This window comes from Salvelinus fontinalis, chromosome 15 (genome assembly GCF_029448725.1).
Source record: "Salvelinus fontinalis isolate EN_2023a chromosome 15, ASM2944872v1, whole genome shotgun sequence".
NCBI classification, from domain to species: domain Eukaryota; kingdom Metazoa; phylum Chordata; class Actinopteri; order Salmoniformes; family Salmonidae; genus Salvelinus; species Salvelinus fontinalis.
Window position 1 is genome coordinate 34,495,096 of NC_074679.1, and position 25,232 is coordinate 34,520,327.

The 25,232-nt window shown below is 46.7% G+C and overlaps 1 protein-coding gene across 2 annotated transcripts in view; it reads right to left on the minus strand.

Moving 5' to 3' along the window:
* LOC129811860 (cysteine-rich motor neuron 1 protein) overlaps positions 1-25,232 on the minus strand; it is a 127,135-nt gene that overhangs the window by 6,205 nt on the left and 95,698 nt on the right. For both annotated transcript variants that reach the window (XM_055863541.1, XM_055863542.1), the window contains exons 7-16: positions 24,334-24,531; positions 14,755-14,883; positions 13,961-14,117; positions 8,693-8,814; positions 7,549-7,761; positions 7,071-7,286; positions 5,395-5,616; positions 4,704-4,892; positions 2,802-2,918; positions 1,824-2,014 (exon numbers count right to left, since the gene is read on the minus strand). In XM_055863541.1, the coding sequence (XP_055719516.1) occupies positions 1,824-2,014; positions 2,802-2,918; positions 4,704-4,892; positions 5,395-5,616; positions 7,071-7,286; positions 7,549-7,761; positions 8,693-8,814; positions 13,961-14,117; positions 14,755-14,883; positions 24,334-24,531 (1,754 nt within the window). The remainder of the gene's footprint in view (positions 1-1,823; positions 2,015-2,801; positions 2,919-4,703; positions 4,893-5,394; positions 5,617-7,070; positions 7,287-7,548; positions 7,762-8,692; positions 8,815-13,960; positions 14,118-14,754; positions 14,884-24,333; positions 24,532-25,232) is intronic.

The window sequence follows — 25,232 nt, forward strand, 5'->3', positions numbered from 1 at the left end:
AATTTAGCAATTAAACACTGGAGTGATAGATGTGCAGAAGATGAATGTGCAAGTAGAAATACTGGGGTGCAAAGGAGCAAAAAAATAACAATATGGGGATTATATATGATATGGGTGGGCTATTTACAGATGGACTATGTACAGGTGCAATGATCGGTAAGCTGCTCTGACAGCTGATGCTTAAAGTTAGTGAGGGAGATAAGTCTCCAGCTTCAGGGATTTTTGCAATTCGTTCCAGTCATTGGCAGCAGAGAACTGGAAGGAAAGGTGGCCAAACAAGGAGTTGGCTTTGGGGGTGACCAGTGAAATATACCTGCTGGAGCGCGTGCTATGGGTAGGTGGTACTATGGTGACCTGTGAGCTGAGATAAGGCAGGACTTTACCTAGCAAAGACTTATAGATGACCTGGAGATAGTGGGTTTGGCGACGAATACGAAGCGAAGGCCAGCCAACGAGAGCATACAGGTCGCAGTGGTGGGTAGTATATGGGGATTTGGTGACAAAATGGATGGCACTGTGATAGACTACATCCAATTTGCTGAGTAGAATGTTGGAGGCTATTTTGTAAATGACATCACCGAAGTCAAGGATCGGCAGGGTAGTCAGTTTTACGAGGGTATGTTTGGCAGCATGAGTGAAGGAGGCTTTGTTGCGAAATAGAAAGCCGATTCTAGATTTAACTTTGGATTGGAGATGCTTAATGTGAGTCTGGAAGGAGAGTTTACAGTGTAACCAGACACCTAGGTATTTGTAGTTGTCCACATATTCTAAGTCAGAACCGTCCAGAGTAGTGCTGCTAGACGGGTGGGCGGGTGCAGGCAGCGATCGGTTGAAGAGCATGCATTTAGTTTTGCTTGCATGTAAGAGCAGTTGGAGGCCACGGAAGGAGTGTTGTATGGCATTGAAGCTCGTCTGGAGGTTTGTTAATGCAGTGCCAAAGAAGGGCTAGAAGTATACAGAATGGTGTCGTCTGCATAGAGGTGGATCAGAGAATCACCAGCAGCAAAAGCGACATCATTGATGTATACAGAGAAAAGATTTGGCCCGAGAATTGAACCCTGTGGCACCCCCATAGAGACTGCCAGAGGTCTGGACAACAGGCCCTCCGATTTGACACACTGAACTCTATCAGAGAAGTAGTTGGTGAACCAGGCGAGGCAGTCATTTGAGAAACCAAGGCTGTTGAGTCTGCCGATAAGAATGCGGTGATTGACAGAGTCGAAAGCCTTGGCCAGGTTGATGAATACGGCTGCACAGTATTGTCTTTTATCGATAGCGGCTATGATATTGTTTAGGACCTTGAGCGTGGCTGAGGTGCACCCATGACCAACTCGGAAACTAGATTGCATAGCGGAGAAGGTACGGTGGGATTCGAAATGGTCGGTGATCTGTTTGTTCAGTTTGCTTTCGAAGACTTTAGAAAGGCAGGGTAGGATGGATATAGGTCTGTAACAGTTTGGGTCTAGAGCTTTCCAATCTTTAGGGATCTCAGACGATAAGAAAGAGAGGTTGAACAGGCTAGTAATAGGGGTTGCAACAATTGCGGCAGATCATTTTAGAAAGAGAGGGTCCAGATTGTCTATCCCAGCTGATTTGTAGGGGTCAAGATTTATGACTTAAGATATTTACATTTTTTATTTTTTATAAATTAGCTAAAATGTCTAAAAACCTGTTTTTGCTTTGTCATTATGGGGTATTATGTGTAGATTGATGAGGGAAACAATATATTTATATTTAATCCATTATAGAATAAGGCTGTAAGGTAAAACATTTTTTTAATACTTTCCGAATGCACTGTAAATATGGGTAATGTCTCCCCCTACCTTAGTGGGGGTGCGATAGCAGAGCACAGGGATCCACTGCTTCTTCTGGTTGACGTAGAGCAGAGCTGTGATGGTGAAGAGCATCATGACGATGGGCAGTGCCACCCATGCCACAGAGTGCAGTTTGGTGTCCTCACTGGGAACTGGGGTCTTCCCATCCAGATAGGGCATTTGGAGACTACCAAAGTCCCCTGTGACAAAGGGAACACACAAACATTATGAGACTCAAACCTTACTTTATCATGGGATGTAGGCATGTTTATATATAATCCTCATACCGTTGGTAGGTGCAGTGTAGGATTTCAGAAAATACTTTTTTATGTCTTAAAGAACGGCTGTTGTAACCTCACGCGGTATGTGTATCAATTCATAACATAAGTGTGCTAGAAACGAAACAATAATGTGGTATCCTCCCAGCAACACTCCAACAACACTAGACATGTTTTGGCATAGCAGAGTTATGGAGAATTGAATCAGTCCCTAGATTGCAGTTAAAAGGAAAGAGCAGACTCTGCTCCTGGATGAAGAGTTACATATGGACGTCTGCAAAAACATTTAGCAGCTAGAGCAGCACCAAGGAGACAGACACTCTAGATTCCTCTCCCCCACTGCACCTGCTAATGATGGGGATGTATCAAGTATATATATGTGTGTGTGTGTGTGTTTGGTTTTACTATCATTGTGTGGAACAAAAATCCTCATATTGGGACAAGTGTGGACATTTCGCCGGTCCCCACAAGGAAAAGGGCTATTTTAGGCTTAGGGGTTAGGTTTAGAGTTAGGGTTACAATTAGCGTTAGATTTAGGATCACAGGTTAGGTTTAGGGTTAGGCGTTAGGGTTAATGTTAGGGTTAAGTTAAGGGTTAGGGAAAATACCATTTTGAATGGGAATCATTTGTTTGGTGTGTGAGTTGTGGAGTAGGGGAGCTTTTTTTAGCAGCATGACAGACCAGGAAGTGAGTGATTTGAACTCTGACCTCTGAACTGGGGCATGATGTCATTTTCACTGCGTGTGGGCCAGGCAGGCTGGTTCCTGTCTCCATGTTGGTCTGTCTTCTCGATGGGCACGTTGGTGGGGGCTGGTGCGTACATCTCTATGAGGTAACATAATATGGAAACACGTGGTTAGGTAAAGATGAGAGAGAGAGAGAGAGAGAGAGAGAGAGAGAGAGAGAGAGAGGAATAATAATGAGAAGAGGTATTGAAATAACAGTGAGTGGTGAGTGAGGGACCTTTGGCTTTTTATTAATTGAGCCTGATTCTGAGAAAAGAGGGGATGTTATGCATTTCATCTCCACCCAATCTCATCTAGGGATTAAATTACACTGTCTCATCTTCGTCTGCCTTTTCTCCAACTGTTCAACCAGCTATTGTTAGGGTCCACAACCACAGCTGCCGTTATGGGGGCAGTGGAGCAGACCTGTGTTTGTTTCCTTTCAAATACTTTGTGCTTTACTCTAGTCTGCCTAGAGTGCCAGGTGGGCGGGATTTTCACTTTCGGCACTACTCTATTGGTTCCATTAAGTCAGCCAAGCTCAATCAAGAGTAGATAAATTATTTGAAATGATTTCTAATAGTTTTTGAACCCAGCGGGTGTGAATTCCGGGCAGTGGCGTTCTCCTCAGAGCTCTGCTGTGAGTTTTATAATTACACTACTGCTGCATCTCATCGATCCAGGGCCGAGCAGTGACATAGAGAACAGAGAGGGAGCTATGATCAATGCCATTTCCTAGCCATAGCAATGCATGTTAATTCACCACACAGCCCAGTAAAACCCTAATCCCTCCATTCAACTATTAATATCAATGAAGGTGTGTTTGCTGTGGTTGTCCTCCTCAACTACTCAACTCATTACTTAACAGTCAACCAAATAAATATTTGAGGGACATGGTGTGAATACATAGCAACATCAATGGGTGGACATCTGCACTCTTTTATAGTCCTTCTTTCAAAGTAGTGAAGGGAATATACACAAGGTAAAATCAATGAGGTGCAATGCCTTCTAGCAGAGTGGATCTAACCTTCCACAGAGTTGCATTCTTTTCCAGAGAACGCATAGAGCCCCTAGTTATCCATTTTATACCGTGGCTATAATTTAACACATTTACTGCCAGAAATGTTTTCATTTGCAGGTAGAAATGTGTTCAACATCCACTGAAGTAGCTAGCAAGTTTACTAGATAGCTACAGTGGATGCCTTGGTAACCAAACAAACAGACTTGCTCGTTTAGCTAACCAAATCTTCAGTCCTAGCTTGCTATTATTTAACAATGCCAATAATGTTTTCACTTCGACTTTTGCTTTCAAATGCAGCTCAAATATAGAACATGTAAGAATGAACTATAGCCATTGAATTCTACTGTGCTGATATACCGTGTGTTGTAGGGAAATAATGCATGCTCTAGAATGCCTTTCAAGCCAATCAGAAATGAGTATTCAACAATGCTATGTTATTAATAGCATTATAAACTGTGTGGTTCGAGCCCTGAATGCTGATTGTCTGAAAGCCGTGGTATATCAGACCGTATACCACAGGTATGACGAAACATTTATTTTTACTGCTCAAATTATGTTGGTAACCGGTTTATAATAGCAATAAGGCACCTTGGGGGTTTGTGGTATATGGCCAATAAACACCCCCTCGTGCCTTATTGCTTAAGTAATATTGCAAGGGAGTGTGAACACGTGCGTGTGTGTGTACTGTATGTTTGAGGGGGAAGGAATTCATTAGAGGCAATGAGAGTGAACGGCAACAAATACACACACACACACACACACACACACACACACACACACACACACACACACACACACACACACACACACACACACACACACACACACACACACACACACACACACACACACCTGAACACACACCTGAACACATGGGGCAGCAGCTGCCCTCCACTATGGTGGGTTGGTGGCATGGCAGGGCGGGGCAGCTGACAGTAGAGCAGAGGGTCTGTCCCTGAAGGCAGTAGCAGTGTGTACAGCTGTCTATGTCCCAGCGCTCCTCGTCTGCATATGTCTTCCCATTGAAGTGGCACACGGCTCGCGGTGTGGCATCTGTCAGGAGACACGGGAGAAGATCAAATAGGATCAACCTTGGGGACAGGTAAACATATGGAAGATACTCATTCAGTAAACACGCAAACACAGACACACATGCAGACACACATACACACACAGACATGCACACACACATGCACGTACACATGCACGTACACATGCACACCAGCACACACGTTTGTTTTACCATCCTAGTGGGGACCAAACAATTTGTTCCCATTTAAAATCCTATTAAAATCCTAACCCTTAACATTAACATAACCCTACCCTTAACGCCTAACTCCTAACTATAATTGTAACCCTAACCCTAATTGTAACCCTAACCCTAAACCTAACCACTAAGCCTAAAATAGCCTTTTTCCTTGTGGGTACCTGCGAAATGTCCCCACAAGGATAGTAAAACCTGCTTACTCTGCTTATCTCCCCACATTGTCTATAATACAGGTAGGTCCAATTATCTGTGTGTGTGTGTGTCCCTGCATGTGTGTGTGCAGCATACCGAGGCAATAGGGGCAGCACTGTCCTTTGCGTAGCACGGGCCTGGCACAGCCAACGGGCGGGCAGGACTCTGAGAAGCAGCTGATCTGACCGTCCAGACACACACAGCTGGAGCAGGTGTTGGGCTTCCAGGACTCTGCTGCCAGGAAGATGTCTCCCTCCTCGTTCCTGCAGTAGCTGGGCATGCTGTCATTACTGGGAGACTGGGGAGTAATGGGCTCGTCTGTAGAGGAGAGAGGGAGAAACACACAGTCAGGATCAACTGACTCAGTCAGGTATGCTTTCAAAGATGTGTTCTTTAGATGTGACTGTAGCTCTTGGAAGCCAACAGAGCACCAAAGAACTGGTTCATCTGACAAGAATACATGGGTTGGATTCCAGGGCTTAATATATTGATGACATTCAAATGGTAGAATGTTCATCTTTGCGTCTTTGGTATATTCAGTTAAAACATCTCAAACAAACAGCTTAAAGATGCAACATGTAACTTTTTGGGCGACCCGACCAAATTCACATATAAATGTGAGTTATAGATCTGTCATTCTCATTGAAAGCAAGTCTAAGAAGCGGTAAATCTGTTCTATGTGCACTATTTCTATACTAATATATTTCCCCGTGGTTTAGATGGTACAATGATTCTCTACACTATACTTGCTTGTTTTGTCGCAAACTGAAATTAGGTGAACTATTCAAATTTTAGCAACCAGAAAATGCGGAGCGATTTCTGCATAGTGCATAGTGCATCTTTAAATATCCATGTGAGAGTTGAGTTGGTGGCCTTCCAGGCATCTCTGTGCTGTTACACTGTTTTACTCTGACAAAGGCCCAAAGCACCCCTGTCTGTTTCATGTTTGGTTTGGTTTGCTATGTCTCCATTTCCTCATGCACTATTCATGTCTCGAGCTCCATAACTTATGCATTATGCACATTCTTTTCTTTTTACTTGCTCTCTCTCTACATAGTTTGATTCTGGACTATTTACTCTCTCTCTCTCTCTCTCTCTCTCTCTCTCATTCTTGTTCTCTCCCAGTGTCTCTCTCTCTTTCCCCTCTGTGTCCCCCTCTCTCTCTCTCCCTCTCTCTCTCTCTCTCTCTCTCTCTCTCTCTCTCTCTCTCTCTCTCTCTCTCTCTCTCTCTCTCTCTCTCTCTCTCTCTCATTCTTGTTCTCTCCCAGTGTCTCTCTCTCTTTCCCCTCTGTCCCCCTCTCTCTCTCTCTCTGGCATAAACATTTGGCCATCCCTCTCTAGTTTGTTATGCCAGGCATACTATCTTTGTGCAGCCGTATTGTTGTATTGGAAATAGAGCCAAGGCAAATAGTAAACATTACAATAGCATCTCTCTCAATGCCAGGTCTTTGCAGCTATAATTTACTTTAGGACCTCAGCTCAGTTAAGACTATCCTGAGACACTATCCCCTTTCACATTCATCTCTACCTTATATATATATATATATATATATATATATATATATATATATATATATATATATATATATATATATATATATATATATATGGCTTAGGGCTTAGGCTGCGTTTAAGCATAATGATGAGGCTGCCGTTCTCTATTACAACATAATATTATAGTTGCCACACAGACTCAGATACTGTATATAGAGACTCAAAGACCCATAGTGTTTCGAAGCCAACTTGAATAACCAACGGCTACTCAAACTCACCTGGGCAGTGAGGGCAGCAGGAGTCTTGCGTTCTGATTGGGCTCTGGCAGAGCAAGGGCGGGCACACCTCTGTCTCACACAGGACACGCCCACTGTGACAGGTGCACTGGGTGCAGGCGTCGATGTTCCACGTCTCCCCCTCCACAAAGTACTCTCCCCCCGGTGCCAGACACACTGACGAGTCCCCCAGGTCTGGCTTGTGGGAACTAGGCTCATCTGAGGGAGGAGAATGGAAGAGTGAGCACAGGGTCAAAGGTGAAACATATTGGAAACAGCTTTTTCATTAGTATGTACTGTATTATCAACAGTATCACCTATGAAACAATGAAGAAGATGGGAAAATCGGCAATATCTTTTCAGAAGAATTTCAGCTGTAAGATGATTTCCAGTATACACACCAACCATTCTTTCTAAGAATAGCCTACTACAAGTGCACAGTTGTTTCCTTATTTCATAAGGTTGTTTTAGGTTTCCTTACCTGGGCAGGATGGGCAGCACTGTCCAGCCCGTATGGCAGGGCTGTCGCAGGCTGGCACGGGGCACGAGATGAGGGTACACATCTCCCTGCCACTGTGGCAGTAACAGTCCCGGCAGCCATCGTGCCAGTTCTCCCCATTCTCGTGCCGTCTTCCATCCATGGACAGACATGAGCCCTTTTTCACTGATGGGGCGACTGATGAGGAGCTCTGGTCTGGAAGAGGACACGTTTTAGAGATACAACTACCAGCATAACCCTAACCCTTACACTGTAAAGTACACTCTTAGAGAAAAGGTGCCATCTAGAACCTGTCCCCATAGGAAAACTCTTTGAAGAACCTTTTATGATTCCCTTTTTTCTAAGAGTGTACAGTGTTAGGCGGACCAATCACTGACTGGCTTACAGGATCAGAGGCCAACCAGGAACAAATCATTGTCAGGGAGAGAAAAAAACACATTGATTAAAATCCTGTCGGAGATTCTGAGCCATACGGGGACGGATGCCCAATTTTACCAATTCAAAAGAAAGACAGATTTAAACGTTTTTCTCATTAAAAGAGATATGTTTTGAACCCTCATTCATTAATATTTGATAGGGAGTTCATTATTTAGTGCAAATCACAGCAGAACACAAGAGAAGTATCAATAATAGATCTGTGTGGAGGAGATGACCCCAGCCTGCCATCTGGTCACACCAAAGATGTAACAATATATCTCAAATGGCACCCTATTCCCTATATAGTGTACTACTTTTGACCAGAGCCCATCAAAAGTAGTATACTATTAAGGGAATAGGTTGCCTTTCATGACACATCCTTAGTCATATTCTATATCCTCAACATCCATCACAACAAAAGTTTGGTTCTTTCTGATGGTGAAGGTAGCTGACTATGATGAGAACAAAAATAATAACCAGATGGCCTGTCTGGCAGCAAGAGACTACTCCAGACAACTCTCTATGGGTGTAATATGTGAAACAAGAAAACGCTGACAGCAGAATAGTTATAAGGTTTAGGTACTGGTAGTGGTTCTCCAAGTCTGACAGGGGAAAGAGAGGAGAGAGTTTGGAGAACTTTGGTATTTTATTAGCAGCATCTAAATTATGAAGGCAAAAGTATCAAAGGTTATCAATAGATGGCACTCACCTCTGCACTGGCACTTCAGGCAGCCCAACTCGTCCTGCTGGAAGCCCATTGGACAGGGTTTGTCACAAGGTAACTCTGGACACTTCTTACAGCGGCAGATATCACAACCATGCTTGTTCTTTCTGATGGGAGTAGAGGAGAGAGAGGTTAACATCACTTATTCACAAGGTTGGAAAAAATAGGTCCTAATTTCTATAGTATATGCTACAGTATCTGAAATGAAGAGCCTATAAAATCCACCTTTGCTGAGTGTGACGGCCCATGTCCACTAGGGATGATGTCAGGTGATAAAACAACGAAGGCCATTAATTTTCATTGAAAGTAAAGTGATGAGAAGCGAAGTGTCTGGGGGACCGTTGGACAATGCGAAAATGGCGTGGGGGCGTGAACAGGGAGAAAGCTAAATGTTATGCAAATACTCAGCGATATCGCGGCGCAATACACCGATCGAAGCTCACTATAGCTTCTAGCCCCTGCTAGATTGGCTCTTGATACCTAGCACAACCTAGCATGCTGTTGGCTTGCTAGCAACCACATGACGAGCCACTCTGGACAAAGCTAGCGTGGCTATGCGAAGCATCACTGGTTATAGATCACAGCCGTGAGGGTGGCCAAAATGGCCATCACGGTGGGTGTTGCAGTGAGGAGGCAGAAAGGACATCAGTTTTTCTGCCAAAGGTTTGGGCTTTTATAGGCAATGTTGACAATAAATAGGCACCAAAAGTGCTTAACATACGTACAAAGAGCAACAATAGGAAGAAGAGCAACATAAGTCACTGCACTGACCTAACCCAAGCATCAATAATGCCTGACAGCAATGTGCATGAGCTGCGGCAAGTAGGCCTACAGTATAGTCTGACTTTCCCGCCAAAACAGGATATGAAAGGTTTAAGAATACATTGTACCCATAATGCATTTCATCATGGAACATATTGTACCATTTCACACTTCACTCCTCCCCCGGGAAAATCAACATGTTTGCATGAACCACAACACAGTTGAGCTCTTGACCACCCTTCCGTTTGCCTGTCACAATCTCCGACCAGGAAACATGAAGGACCCCTCTACAATTAGCCTACGAGGACAAATAAAGTAAGCATTTACATTTCTTTAGCTTAACTTTATTGTTAATGATCATAAGTGATCACTTTGTAGTTATATTTTTAATCAACAAATGCAGCTCACTATTGAACACCATTTTCACTTCACAACACATCCGTCATGCTGACCATCAACAGGACCCTGAACAGTTTCTACCCCCTCAAGGGTGTCCCCTCCTGTACTCCCTGTTTTCCAGGACTGCATGGCCACGCACGACTCCAACACTATCATCAAGTTTGCTGACGACACAACAGTGGTAGGACTGATCAACGACGACAATGAGACAGCCTATAGGGAGGAGGTCAGAGACCAGGGCAACAACCTCTCCCTCAATGCCAGCAAGGCAAATGAGCTGGTAGTGGACTACAGGAAACAGAGGGGCGAGCTCCCTGCCATCCAAGACCTCTACTCCAGGCAGTGTCAGAGTAAGACTAGAATAGACTCTATTGCTGTTCTCTCAGCTATTGCACGGCAAGCGACACCAGTACACCAAGTCTGGAACCAACAGGAACCTGAACAGCTTCTACCCCCAAGTCATAATACTACTAAACAAGACTGCTAAATAGCTAATCAAATGGCTACCCGGACTAACTGCATTGACCCTACATACTTACACTGACATCCCAACACACACACTACATACACTCACACCTCAAACACACATAGCACGCGCAAACATGCATACTGACGCCACACACACACTCGTACCCCTGTGCATTGACTTGGTACTGGTACTGCCTGTATCTATCCATGTTACTTTTACTTGTTATTGTTATTCGTTATTCCCTGTGTATTTATTCCTCGTGTCACTATTTCTATTTTGTATTGTATTTTTTATCTTCATCTTAACTTTGCATTGTTGGAAAAGGAGACGTACATAGGAATTTCACTGTTAGTCTGCGCCTGTTGTTTACCATACACGTGACAAATACAATTTGATTTGAGCCGCAAACAGAATGTTTGGTGCCAAAACCAAACTAACTGGCAAACCCTCATCGTTTTTTACATTTATTTTTAGCAGCAGCTTACAACAGTGCTTGTACTTCAGCCTACGGAAAAACAATATACCAAATCACACTGTAAAATGGTAATCACACATCAATAGCAGTTGAATAAATAGCCAGAATACCGTGCCATTAAATTGACAGGAAAAACATGAATGACAGAAAATTGTGCTAAAATAAGACGGTGCATGCTACAGTGGTCTATAGTGAAAGTGAGAATATTAAGCTGTGATGGTTTCATCTCTCACCTCAATAAAACAACAGCACTGATTACAGATGACGCCCGTCAACTTTTAGTTTGCCATTGTGTTTGTTTGTGTGACATGCTTTAATTTACAACAGCAAAAGTTTGTTTGCCATGGTATCTGTGTCATTAGTTTGACATGGTTTTTGCCATTGCATAGAGAGGTAAACACATAGCAAACAGTCACACAAACATTTGCATATCAGAGACAGGCAGTGTGCAGCACCAATGTCATCAGTTAAAACAAGGACAGAGATAAGAGTGTGTGTGTGTGTGTGTGTGTGTGTGTGTGTGTGTGTGTGTGTGTGTGTGTGTGTGTGTGTGTGTGTGTGTGTGTGTGTGTGTGTGTGTGTGAGAAAGAGGTGTTGTGTGTGTTCACACGCGTGTCAACAGATGGCACAAATGACTGGCCATGGGGACGTATCAAACAAACGCTTCGCTCTGTGGCTCGCTGATCTGACCAGACAGAGCAGGGCACCTTTCCTTTCCTAAATAAAAATTCACGTTCCAAATCCCCTCTATCCCATCCAGGCCCTCCTCTATCCCTCCATCCTCCCCCTCTTCATCCCTCCCTCCCTCTCCTCCTACCATCCTCCCTCTCCTGCCCACTCTCTTATCTCATGAATAATAAGATTGAGGAGGAACAGCCATGTACAATCCACATTTGGTTTGGTGATAAGGAGCTATCAAGGGCCATTTCAGTTGTGGGGAATATCAATAGAGTCTGTACGGAGAGGAGACGGCGGCCCATTGAATTATTCAAACTAAACACTTTGCTGCTCGAACATAGGGTGTAAGCTATAACTTTGGCGGCGCATAAATAGATATCTAAAATTAGAATCTTAGATGCAAGCATTCACGCCGTGCACACTCATTCATGAGAAAGGAATGGGAGAAAGATAGGGGGAGAGAGAGGAAGGGAGCGAGAGGGGGAGAGAGGAAGAGAGGAAGGGAGATGAGAGAGAGAGACAGAGAGAGAGAGCGAGAGAGAGAGGGTGAGAGAGAGCAACGATTGGTTCAATGCAGGCACAGACCAGTCGAGTAACACCTTTACTGTATGTGACAGACTATTGTTGAGGGAGAGTTTAGTTTATGATAGGAAGGTAAATGTGTGGACAGGACACTGCCTGCCACCTAAGCGTTTTACTCTCTGTCATATCCATAACTATTCTGTCATAATAATTCCTAGCAGGCCAGCTGGCTGGTTGGTCCACACCGCAGTTAAGATACAGGGCAGATGGATTATAGTGCAGGTGGACCGGCCTCCCCAGGGCCTTATAGAAAAGCTGCTAGCTGCCCACTAGAAAATCTGTTATGAAAGAGAAGGTGTACTACTATTACTACAAGGGACTAGGGGAGAAGCGGTCTTTAAACGAGCAATCTGCAGTTGAAACAAAGCGGTCATCCGGTCATACAATTTACTTTGTTTAGAAACATTGGAGTAAAGAAATCTTATATTTTGGGTTTTGATGGGGTATGACAGTCTTATCTAAGCTCATGAAGTTATATTCTCCAAGAATCAATGGGTATGTATCATTATTTTTTGTCCAAAAATAGATAGTAGTAACTGCAGATTGTCCTTTTAAAGCCACAAACTGTAATTAGTGTTTCAGCAAAACATCAGCCCCGCTATAAATCTATTCCGTGAAACAACTTTATATTTTGGCTTCTGATGGGGTAAGACAGTTGTACTATGAGCTTGTGAGGCGATTATAAGTTACATTCTTCAATAGTCAATATATCATTCATTAAAATGACCATTTAACATCAGTAACTATTGCAGATTGTACCTTTTAACTTGGCTGGGAGTGAAGGAGCCTTAGGGGTCCGGAAGTGAGTTAGACATATATCCGGAACCATTCTGAACCGCTGACACACATTATCTGCTTCTCTAACTATGGTAATGTAATAAATCAGTAGAGCTGATGTGGGGGGGGAAATGATCTACAAGCTCATCAAATGGAGACTGAGATTGAGTCATACTATAATATTTTTGTTATTTTCAAACTAATTTAATCAGAAGGTGGTATGGCTGTTGGGCATGTGCTGTAATTGTCCATTTTTATACAGTGCTGTATATCAAAGCTTTTGTTTTATAGCTCTACACGTGAATTTTTATGCACAGCACGCATAGGAGGTATGAGCATGTGTGTGTGTATACCTTCTTAACCTGCAGACAAGATTCCTTAGTGAAAGCTGTAATAAATGATTTATTACTGATGTACCTCTGTGTAAACGGAAATCCGTGTATTCGGTCTGGTGAGCCTACATGCACGGTACTAGGGGCCAGATGCATTTGGAGAAGCTAAAAGAACATCCTGTTAGAAGATTAGCCCTTCAGTTTCACTATCAGAGGCTATCCTTTACGGTGTGCAACAGCAACACAGAAAACCCAATCAGTAACCTGGGTGAAGCTGTCAACTGCACACGCGATGCCGGTTTAGCCAAAATGAGTTGTGGAGAAGGAAAAAGTTCTAATTTTGTCCGTTTAGGAGTACAACTCACTTAAGCATAACAGGCAAAGCATGTAACCAGGGTAATTTGTGACGTACGTGTGAAGGAGCCGCCATTTCAATTACAATTGACCATCTGTCAGTCTGTCTAGCTCTGTGAAGATCTACTGCTTTATAACGGCTGAAAGGGACTGGCAAAAGTAGGCATCGTTTACTCTGAAACGACGCCGATTTTGAACCGCTTCATATTTCAAAGCGTGGGGCGCTGGAATGAAAACTATATGATAATTGTGTGAGAGCAGGGAATCAGCATGTTTGTTATTAAGTGTGTCTGAGTGGGTAGAGTGTCGGTAAAGACAGCGGGAGAGGAAGAAGGACGGAGGTAGAGGGAGGGAGGGAGGGAGGGAGGGAGGGAGGGAGGGAGGGAGGGGGGGAGGGAGAGAGAGAGAGAGAAGTGCTGTCTTACATGAATCCGAAGGGGCAAGCCTTGTCACAAACCACAGCCTTACACTTCTTGGGTCTGGGGCGACACTGACATACGTCACAGCCGTGGGCATCTGTCTGCAGGCCGAATGGACACTTCAGGGTACAGTCAGAGGTCAGGGCACTGCACAGCTCTTCTCCTGTAGGGAAGACACAGACAGAAACACATCAGACATCAGTTTATAGCCAAAACCTAACAGTCATTTAATAGTTCTAAAAGTCCACTTATTCTTTTATGATCTGTGGCAATGGCGTAGAGGTGCATTAACTCATTTACATATCAATATGTCTTCATTGAGAGATACTCAAAATGAGGAATTGTTATTGAAACTCAGAAGTCATGACTTATGATAATGCTCTTTTCTGACAGGCAGGGATACAAAACATTAAACATCTTTGTTTTTAAAAACCCTTTCAAGATGTCTGAGTCTGCCCTCAGTGTTCCATTAATCCATGTCTGATAATGTCCCAGACAGGTATAGTCATAGAAACAGTCAGACAGTCAGGAAGGAGAGAAAGAACACCAGACAAACAATGTCTCAATGTCATTGGCCCAGGGCGAGTTCTGTCCTCTGTATAAACCAATCCGGTGAGAGGAAATAATAGATATATTGCAAAACAGGCTTTACTGACCGAGACGTCAGACCAAACCACGTCGTGAACCAAACGGAAGAAAATGGATTTGTGTAATAAGAAACTCACATTTTCGTTTTACATTGGAAAACGTTTTAAAACGTATTCCGCTGTGTACTCTAATGAATATGGCCCAGTACTCACGTGTCTTGCAGTGGCAGGTGCGACAGCTGTTCAGGTTCTGTCGGAAGCCGTATAAGCAGTCCTTCTCTGACAGGGAGCAGTTCTCTAATGACTGGCAGGTAGGGGGCGCCATCGTAATGTAGGTGGGCTCTGAAGGAACCAACAAAAATCACACACACCACTTTGGAAGGTAAGTCGACTGAGTAACATCACTCAACACACACTTACGACGCACAAGCACACACACACACACACACACACACACACACACACACACACACACACACACACACACACACACACACACACACACACACACACACACACACACACACACACACACACACACACACACACACACACACACACACACACAGCTTTGTTCTGGCATTATGACTAATAGGAGCCATCAGAGTCAAAAGCTATTTCTCCACAAACCCACACCTACCTTCCATTAAAGTGGGTAAATATCAGAGAACAATAGTTGAAAAAACCTGACAGCTACAATAATATCCTGTACAAAGGCACGACCAACTGCCCTCTGTGACCTGACTTCTCCACTCCTCCATCTAATGCATATCGCTTCACATTGAGGTGTCTGCATTTCAGTTCAGTTTGTTTGAATCCATTAAAAGATTATACAGCACTTAATCATATCGGAGGGCGTTGGCTGGCCATATTTCACAGTCATGGACACCAGCACACGGTTTAGTTATGACAGCTTTGAAAAATTCCTCCCTGATGCCTGTCACCCTGGCTGCCTGGCTGGCTGCTATCTGCTGTATGTGGTTCCTCTCTGCTGAGGAGGGGCCAGGACCAGTGCTGTTCTGTGATGATAAATATGAGGAGGGTTGTACCAGGGTTGAAGAGGAGACCAGACCAGGAAGTCAAAGAAGGAGTGGGGACGAAGAGGAGAACAGGGGAGGGAGAAAGATAGGAGGTGGGAAGTAGGACAGGAGAAGGAAGAGGAGGTAGAGAGGAGGAAGAGGTGGGAAGGATGACAGGTGGTGGTGGGGAGGAGGACAGGAGAAGGAAGAGGAGGTAGAGAGGAGGAAGAGGTGGCAAGGATGACAGGTGGTGGTGGGGAGGATGACAGAAGGAAAAGGAGTTGGCCAGGAGGATTTAGGGGGAGGACAGGACAGTCAAGGTCAGAGGAGACACCAGTGAGTAACTGCGGCTTCTCTCTGAAGTAGATTATACTATCGTGAATGCAAATCACGTGTACACTGGCCAGTCTAGTCTGTCACAAGAGACTATGAATGTAATGATGCACAAGATAAACATAGCAGTAGAAAGAAAACATTCTGACAATGCTAATAATGCATAGACAATGCTAAATCTACAGGAAACCATTTCAAAACAAAATGAATAGAAGCCTATGAGGACATTTAATTAAACAAAGGCAAACAAATGTGTTGCTGAAAAGTTGGGGTCACTTTGTGATGAATTCATTTCTGGTTAACACAAAAGGGCCAGGTAGGGAGGGAGAGAAGGTCTGTCTGAAAACAGCGCAGTGCCAATTATTCTGGAGGTGCGAATTTAATTAAGTCCCATCAGATAAAAGTAACAAAATGACACAATGCTCTTTTCCCATCTGCTTTCCCCTCAAGGTTATTTGTCTCTGATGAACGCCTCCATGCTTTTATTTCAGGACTTAGAGTTATTATGAATTAAGAATGAGCTCTCTCGCTCTGATTTCATTAACTTGCTACGACTTAGGGCTAAAACAAGGTGTCCCTGTTAACAAACAACTGGTGGGCAGGCTGAAAACAGCCTGGTAGGTACAGTAGCAGGGGCATGGCAATTCAAGGCATAAAACAAATGCATTGCCAAATAGACCACACAAAAACAGACACACATACGACCACAAAGCAAGCACCCCCCCTCCCCCCTCTCTGTCCCCGGTGTAGGTGAGTTATCCCCCCGCTCTCTGTCCCCGGTGTAGTTGAGTTATCCCCCCGCTCTCTATCCCCGGTGTAGGTGAGTTATCCCCCCGCTCTCTATCCCTGGTGTAGGTGACTTATCCCCCCGCCCTCTGTCCCCGGTGTAGTTGAGTTATCCCCCTGCTCTCTATCCCTGGTGTAGGTGAGTTATCCCCCCCCTGCTCTCTATCCCTGGTGTAGGTGAGTTATCCCCCCCCCTCTCTCTATCCCCGGTGTAGGTGAGTTATTATCTCCCCCCCCGCTCTCTATCTGTGGTGTAGGTGAGTTATCCCCCCGCTCTTTATCTGTGGTGTAGTTGAGTTATCCCCCCCCCCCCCGCTCTCTATCCCCGGTGTAGTTGAGTTATTATCCCCCCCGCTCTCTATCTGTGGTGTAGTTGAGTTATCCCCACCGCTCTCTATCCCCGGTGTAGGTGAGTTATCCCCCCCCCCCCGCTCTCTATCCCCGGTGTAGGTGAGTTACCCCCCCCCCGCTCTCTATCCCTGGGGTAGGTGAGTTATCCCCCCCCCCGCTCTCTATCCCCGGTGTAGTTGAGTTATCCCCCCCCCCCCCGCTCTCTATCCCCGGTGTAGTTGAGTTATCCCCCCCCCCGCTCTCTATCCCCGGTGTAGTTGAGTTATCCCCCCCCCCCCCCCCGCTCTCTATCCCCGGTGTAGGTGAGTTACCCCCCCCCCGCTCTCTATCCCTGGGGTAGGTGAGTTATCCCCCCCCCCGCTCTCTATCCCCGGTGTAGTTGAGTTATCCCCCCCCCCCCCGCTCTCTATCCCCGGTGTAGTTGAGTTATCCCCCCCCCCGCTCTCTATCCCCGGTGTAGTTGAGTTATCCCCCCCCCCCCCCCCGCTCTCTATCCCCGGTGTTGTTGAGTTCTCCCCCCCCGCTCTCTATCCCCGGTGTAGTTGAGTTATCCCCCCCCCCCCCCTCTCTATCCCCGGTGTAGTTGAGTTATCCCCCCCCACCGCTCTCTATCCCCGGTGAAGTTGAGTTATCCCCCCCCCCCCGCTCTCTATCCCCGGTGTAGTTGAGTTATCCCCCCCCCCGCTCTCTATCCCCGGTGTAGTTGAGTTATCCCCACCGCTCTCTATCCCCGGTGTAGTTGAGTTATCCCCACCGCTCTCTATCCCCGGTGTAGGTGAGTTACCCCCCCCCCCCTCCCCCGCTCTCTAACCCCGGTGCAGGTGTGTTACCCTCCCGCTCTCTAACCCCACGATGCAGGTGAGTTATCCCCCCGCTCTCTGTCCCCGGTGTAGTTGAGTTATCCCCCCCCCCCGCTCTCTATCCCCGGTGTAGTTGAGTTATCCCCCCGCTCTCTATCCCCGATGCAGGTGAGTTATCCCCCCGCTCTCTATCCCCGGTGTAGTTGAGTTATCCCCCCCCCCCGCTCTCTATCCCCGGTGTAGTTGAGTTATCCCCCCGCTCTCTATCCCCGGTGTAGTTGAGTTATCCCCCCGCTCTCTATCCCCGGTGTAGGTGAGTTATCCCCCGCTCTCTATCCCTGGTGTAGTTGAGTTATCCCCCCGCTCTCTATCCCCGGTGTAGGTGAGTTATCCCCCCGCTCTCTATCCCCGGTGTAGGTGAGTTACCCCCCCCCCCCCCCCCCCGCTCTCTATCCCCGGTGTTGGTGAGTTACCCCCACCGCTTTCTATCCCCGGTGTAGTTGAGTTATCCCCCCCCCCCCCCCCCCCGCTCTCTATCCCCGGTGTAGTTGAGTTATCCCCCCCCCCCCGCTCTCTATCCCTGGGGTAGTTGAGTTATCCCCCCCGCTCTCTATCCCCGGTGTAGTTGAGTTATCCCCCCCCCCCCCCGCTCTCTATCCCCGGTGTAGGTGAGTTACCCCCACCGCTCTCTATCCCCGGTGTAGTTGAGTTATCCCCCCCCCCCGCTCTCTATCCCCGGTGTAGGTGAGTTATCCCCCCGCTCTCTATCCCTGGTGTAGTTGAGTTATCCCCACCGCTCTCTATCCCCGGTGTAGTTGAGTTATCCCCCCGCTCTCTATCCCTGGTGTAGTTGAGTTATCCCCCCGCTCTCTATCCCTGGTGTAGTTGAGTTATCCCCCCGCTCTCTATCCCCGGTGTAGGTGAGTTATCCCCCCGCTCTCTATCCCCGGTGTAGGTGAGTTACCCCCCCCCCCACCCCCCGCTCTCTATCTGTGGTGTAGGTGAGTTATCCCCCCGCTCTCTATCCCCGGTGTAGGTGAGTTATCCCCCTGCTCTCTATCCCTGGTGTAGGTGAGTTATCCCCCCGCTCTCTATCCCTGGTGTAGGTGAGTTATCCCCACCGCTCTCTATCCCCGGTGTAGGTGAGTTACCCCCCCCCCCCCCGCTCTCTATCCCCGGTGCAGGTGAGTTACCCCCCCGCTCTCTATCCCCGATGCAGGTGAGTTATCCCCCCGCTCTCTATCCCCGATGTAGGCGAGTTATCCCCCCGCTCTCTATCCCCGATGCAGGTGAGTTATCCCCCCGCTCTCTATCCCCGGTGCAGGTGAGTTATCCCCCCGCTCTCTATCCCTGATGTAGGCGAGTCATCCCCCCCACTCTCTATCCCCGGTGTAGGTTAGTTATGTAGCATTAAACGTTAAGCATGGCAGAGGACTCCAGAGGGCTTCATTCCAATGTGACAGCCTTGATTTGCTTAATTACACACTGTGTGTCTGGCACAATAACCACCCTGACAGAGAGGGGGTGTCACCTTGAGGAAACCAGCTCTCCTAACAAATAATAATTAGGAAATAAAAATGCATAAAGCACTGGCCTGGATGTGGGGGAGCTAAATGAAACTGCCGGGAGCAGAGGGCCATGTGCCCTGGGGCCGCTGGGACAAGGGCAGGGCTGTGTGTGTGTTTGTGTGCGTGTGTGGACTGCCTGGGAGGGACAAGGGCAGGGGTGACAGTGGCAGGACCTGGCTTCTGTTTACCTGGTGTTCCCAGAGGCCCACTACATACAGAGGACCAGACCCAGTACACACAGAGGACCAGACCCAGTACACACAGAGGATCAGACCCAGTACACACAGAGGATCAGACCCAGTACACACAGAGGATCAGACCCAGTACACACAGAGGACCAGACCCAGTACACACAGAGGATCAGACCCAGTACACACAGAGGACCAGACCCAGTACACACAGAGGACCAGACCCAGTACACACAGAGGACCAGACCCAGTACACACAGAGGACCAGACCCAGTACACACAGAGGACCAGACCCAGTACACACAGAGGACCAGACCCAGTACACACAGAGGACCAGACCCAGTACACACAGAGGACCAGACCCAGTACACACAGTGGACCAGACCCAGTACACACAGAGGACCAGACCCAGTACATACAGAGGACCAGACCCAGTACACACAGAGGACCAGACCCAGTACACACAGAGGACCAGACCCAGTACACACAGAGGACCAGACCCAGTACACACAGAGGACCAGACCCAGTACACACAGAGGACCAGACCCAGTACACACAGAGGACCAGACCCAGTACACACAGAGGACCAGACCCAGTACACACAGAGGACCAGACCCAGTACACACAGAGGACCAGACCCAGTACACACAGTGGACCAGACCCAGTACACACAGAGGACCAGACCCAGTACATACAGAGGACCAGACCCAGTACACACAGAGGACCAGACCCAGTACACACAGAGGACCAGACCCAGTACACAGAGGACCAGACCCAGTACACACAGAGGACCAGGCCCAGTACATACAGAGGATCAGACCCAGTACACACAGAGGACCAGACCCAGTACATACAGAGGATCAGACCCAGTACACACAGAGGACCAGACCCAGTACATACAGAGGATCAGACCCAGTACACACAGAGGATCAGACCCAGTACACACTAAGGACCAGACCCAGTACACACAGAGGACCAGACCCAGTACACACAGAGGACCAGACCCAGTACACACAGAGGACCAGACCCAGTACACACAGAGGACCAGACCCAGTACACACAGAGGACCAGACCCAGTACACAGAGGACCAGACCCAGTACACACAGAGGACCAGACCCAGTACACACAGAGGACCAGACCCAGTACACACAGAGGACCAGACCCAGTACACACAGAGGACCAGACCCAGTACACATGCAATACATAGCAATGACAACACATCCTCAGGTAGAAAGCTGACGGGCTCCAACAGGCAACGAATTGTACTACTGCAACTGCCACACTGTCGGTGACTATCTGGGTGTAAATCAATCTAAACAACCAGTGTAATTGTGTTATAGAGTAATATTTGACGTTCCAAATACAGTAGACGAGACAATCCCATTGATTGTTCCTCAGATGATTCTACATGGCAGGGAAATCAGGCTGAGGTCCTAACCAGTGAGCTGCGGGGGTTCTATATAAAGGGTAGCCAGCTACACATCACCAATGTCAGGAGTCTTTGTTAAGGAGGCAGAGCAAGATCATTAAAGGGATAACGATGTGAGGGCATGCATTAAACTGTGCTGCTCACTGTCTTCTCTCTCTCCGACTATCTCTCATCCCCCACCAAGACACAATGGTCAATATCTCCAATAGTGGCATTGTAAAACCCATCTTACAGTATCATACAAAAACTCATCCCATCCATGAATGGAATACAAATATGAATAGGTGTTGGGGAGAAATCACATGTTGCAATCGGTTCCAATCTGTTCCAGTCTCTCTCCAACCACTGTTGAAATTGAAGTCAATCAAAGCCAAGCCTAGTGACTTAAAACATGATGCTCCACAGAGATTCAATTCCCCTATCAGTAAATGTAATTGCTGTAAATGTGTGAGAGCGCGAGCATATCAAAGAAGGGAAAAATATCTATATCTATCTCTGCTTTGATCTGAAAAACCCTGGAAACGTATTGCTCAAAAAAGCCAGACGAGGAGGGCAGAACACACACAAAATCCCAACCAGCAACACAGATTTCCTTCTGGGTTTAATAGCAGTGAGTGAACAATGTTGTGTTATTGTACCCATTTTACTTAATACTGATGCTCCAGTTATACGGTCTATCAAATAAATACACATGATCTGTTCTTATTAATATCCCCATTCAGGGTGCATGGCCAGGCATGTGGCGGTTGGGTTAGCGTGGGAGGACTGAGAGATGCATCCTACCTCCACACCCTACCTGCCTCTCTCTCCCTAGGTTTGAGGCTCGTTCACTCAAACACGCATAATTGCTTCAGAGGCAGATAGGCGCATAAGGGGGTGGAGGTGGGGGTGAGCGTGAGCGGTTCTGCCCACCATGGGGCAGAGGTAAAGGGGCCTGCAGGCATTGAGACATGGCATGGCCCACTGCCCTCTACTCTCCCTGTCCTTCCTGTGCTGTCAGGATGCATCCGTCCTCTCTCTCTCCCTCCATCAATCCATCCAACCATCCATCCATCCATCCATCCATCTAACCTCCCCTACCTCCCCTGTTCTCTCTCTCCCTCCCTCACCTTCCATCAATCCATCCAACCATCCATCCATCTAACCTCCCCTACCTCCCCTGTTCTCTCTCTCCCTCCCTCCAGCCCGTTCCTACCCACCCCAGGTCCTCATTAGAGAAGACTCAGGGGTGAAAATGACCCCAGGCCAGTGGAACTAGCTACCTAATTTGAGATCTTTGCATCCTGATTAGAAAACAAAACTCACCACTAATCCACTGGGTCGAGCTTGTAATGTATAATGTTGTTGACTTGTTATTCATTGATTGTGTTTTAAAATGATTTGATAGTCTGATAGTGTACTGTTTAATTGGAGGGAGAAGAACCCATGAGGGGAAATATGAATTTGAAGTGATATGAGGATAATTTACCAAGTCCCCTGGCTGTCCCTGTTGGATCATCCATCCACTGACTCCTTTAAATACAAACACTATTCATTACCCCAGATATATCCATATCTGCTAGGTGAAGCATGCTAGGCTACAGTAGCGCATGCTAACGCTAAAAGGGGTCTTACAACTCATTGTTTTGCAGCTAACAATGCTAAGCTGTAACTAAGTATCCATACAGTATCTTGCATCACTGATTTTGGCAATTACTCACTCGTGAAGCTTTGTTTCATCAGGACTTTCACCTACCAAGGTTTGACTGGTTATGATTAACGCCTATACATGCTTGGTAACAGGCCATTTGACACAGTGCTAAGTCCATAGATAGTGTTCCTGGTATCATAAGATAAGGGAATATACTGTACCACAATCATGGTACCGAGCTACCAAGGTAAAAGTGATTATAATCAACCGTGATCTTCACCTACAGTACCATCGATCCAATATCTGCTCTACTCCGTGTGTGTGTGTGTGTGTGTGTGTGTGTGTGTGTGTGTGTGTGTGTGTGTGTGTGTGTGTGTGTGTGTGTGTGTGTGTGTGTGTGTGTGTGTGTGTGTGTGTGTGTGTGTGTGTGTGTGTGTGTGTGTGTGTGTGTGTGTGTAATATAGAAACCGGCAGCATACTAGACTGGACTAGTCCCTTGTACCCTAGATGTAATCTCATCAGTGATAGTAAGCCAGAGAGAGCCTCACAGATACACACACAGCAACATCCCCAGATAGCTTTGCAAAAATCCATACTACAGACTTGCCTAATAAAAGATTATGATTCCGTAAGCCTCTAAGCTCACTGCTTCCACTAACCAGACAAACGAGCAACAAGATGCAGCCCTAGTCCCCAGTGTGGACCGAGCTGGTCTTTCCAAACCAATATGAAAAACACATTGGAGGATAGAGGAAACAGTCATGTGGTATTCTGAGCAGGGCATAATAAATAACGCAATAACGCAGTGCATAATGTTAGGGAAAAAGAACACCAGGAAGGTTTGAGGATTGTGGATGTGTGTGTGTGTGTGTGTGTGTGTGTGCGCATGTGTGCGTGTTGTCACTGCTTGTATGCAGATTGCTGCTGCGTGACACCGGCGGTAGTGAAGCCAAGCCACACACCTGCTAACTGAAAGGATGTGATTCTGCTCAGACTCAGAGGCAGATTTCCCTAGCCGGGCTGATTTAGAGCTGCTCATAGACTACTGTACGGTTCAACTGCTACTGTCTGACTACTGACTCGGATGTTGGGATTTTACCAGGGACTTAACAAAGATGTTAACATTGGAATCAGCACAGACCCTATCTGTCCACAGAGACACACTGCACTGCCAAGTACATCAAACATGCAGTCAAACAAATACACAGGTCCACAGATGGATACAAAGAAACACGAAGCAAAACTGTACACAACGGCAGAGAAAGAGAGAGAGAGAGAGATAGAGAAGCAGACAAAGGGAGAGACTTCAGCTGAGAGAAAGAGGCAAGACATAGAGACAGAGAGAAAGTAAGACAGAGAAACAGAGATTGAAACCGACACAGCTAGCAAGAGAGAAAGAAATAGACAACAACAGATGGAGATGCAACCAGACAGTGGCAATGATACGGACACAAACAGAGACAGACAGGGTGAGGTGAGAGGGCACATCGGGTGGAGGTGTGTGTGGTGCTCCTTATCCTCACACACACGCCCGCGCACGCACGCACACACACACACACACACACGCAAGCACGCGCACGCACACACACACACACACACACACACACACACACACACACACACACACACACACACACACACACACACACACACACACACACACACACACACACACACACACACTTACCCTCACACACTGGGCAGCACTCTCCTGGTACAGTCACAGGGTTGAGGCAGCTGTGCCCGCAGGCGGCAGCCACACACCGGGCGTTGCCGCTCACACACTGGCAGAACGTACAGTCGTCCTCACGCCAGTGGTCTCCGTGTGCGAGGATCTCCCCGCTCACGTAGCAACCGGCAAAGTTCAGGACTGGGTAGATGGGGTCTGGAAAAGAGATGAAGAACATATTGATGAAGATAAAAGACCAAAAAGGTTACAGTTTAGAGTTTAAAGCCGAGATGAAAGTGTCGCGAACTTGAGAATGGCTTTTGAAAGCATTCACATCTTCTCTCACCAACCTTGAAAAAAGCAGCAATTTGAAAATCTTTTATGTGGTGCTCTGAAAATGTACTGCATTGTCTGATGGATTCCAAGGTCACACTGCAAAACATGTGATACCATCATGAATATATGTTTTATATTCAGTCATGTATTCTTAAATACAGAGCTAACGACACACTATCTTCAGCTTGAAATGGAGCTTTCTTACATGTCTGTCAGTGTGTTTTCACACCTGTGTGTATGAGTGTATGCATGTGCACTCTGTGTGTGTGCGTGCTCTGTCTCTGTCTCTGTGTGTGTGTGTGTGTGTGTGTGTGTGTGTGTGTGTGTGTGTGTGTGTGTGTGTGTGTGTGTGTGTGTGTGTGTGTGTGTGTGTGTGTGTGTGTGTGTGTGTGTGTCTGATACATATCAGACACACACACACACATATCAGGAGAGTGATAAGCATAAGGGAGGACAACTGACTGAGTGACTGTTTAAGCCCTCTCATCATTCTGCCTTTGATTGCGTGCAGCTGCATATTGTCACGGCGGTGTAGGCGTTTGGCGTTCGCCTCGGCTCATCTCTCTCCTGATATGTATTGA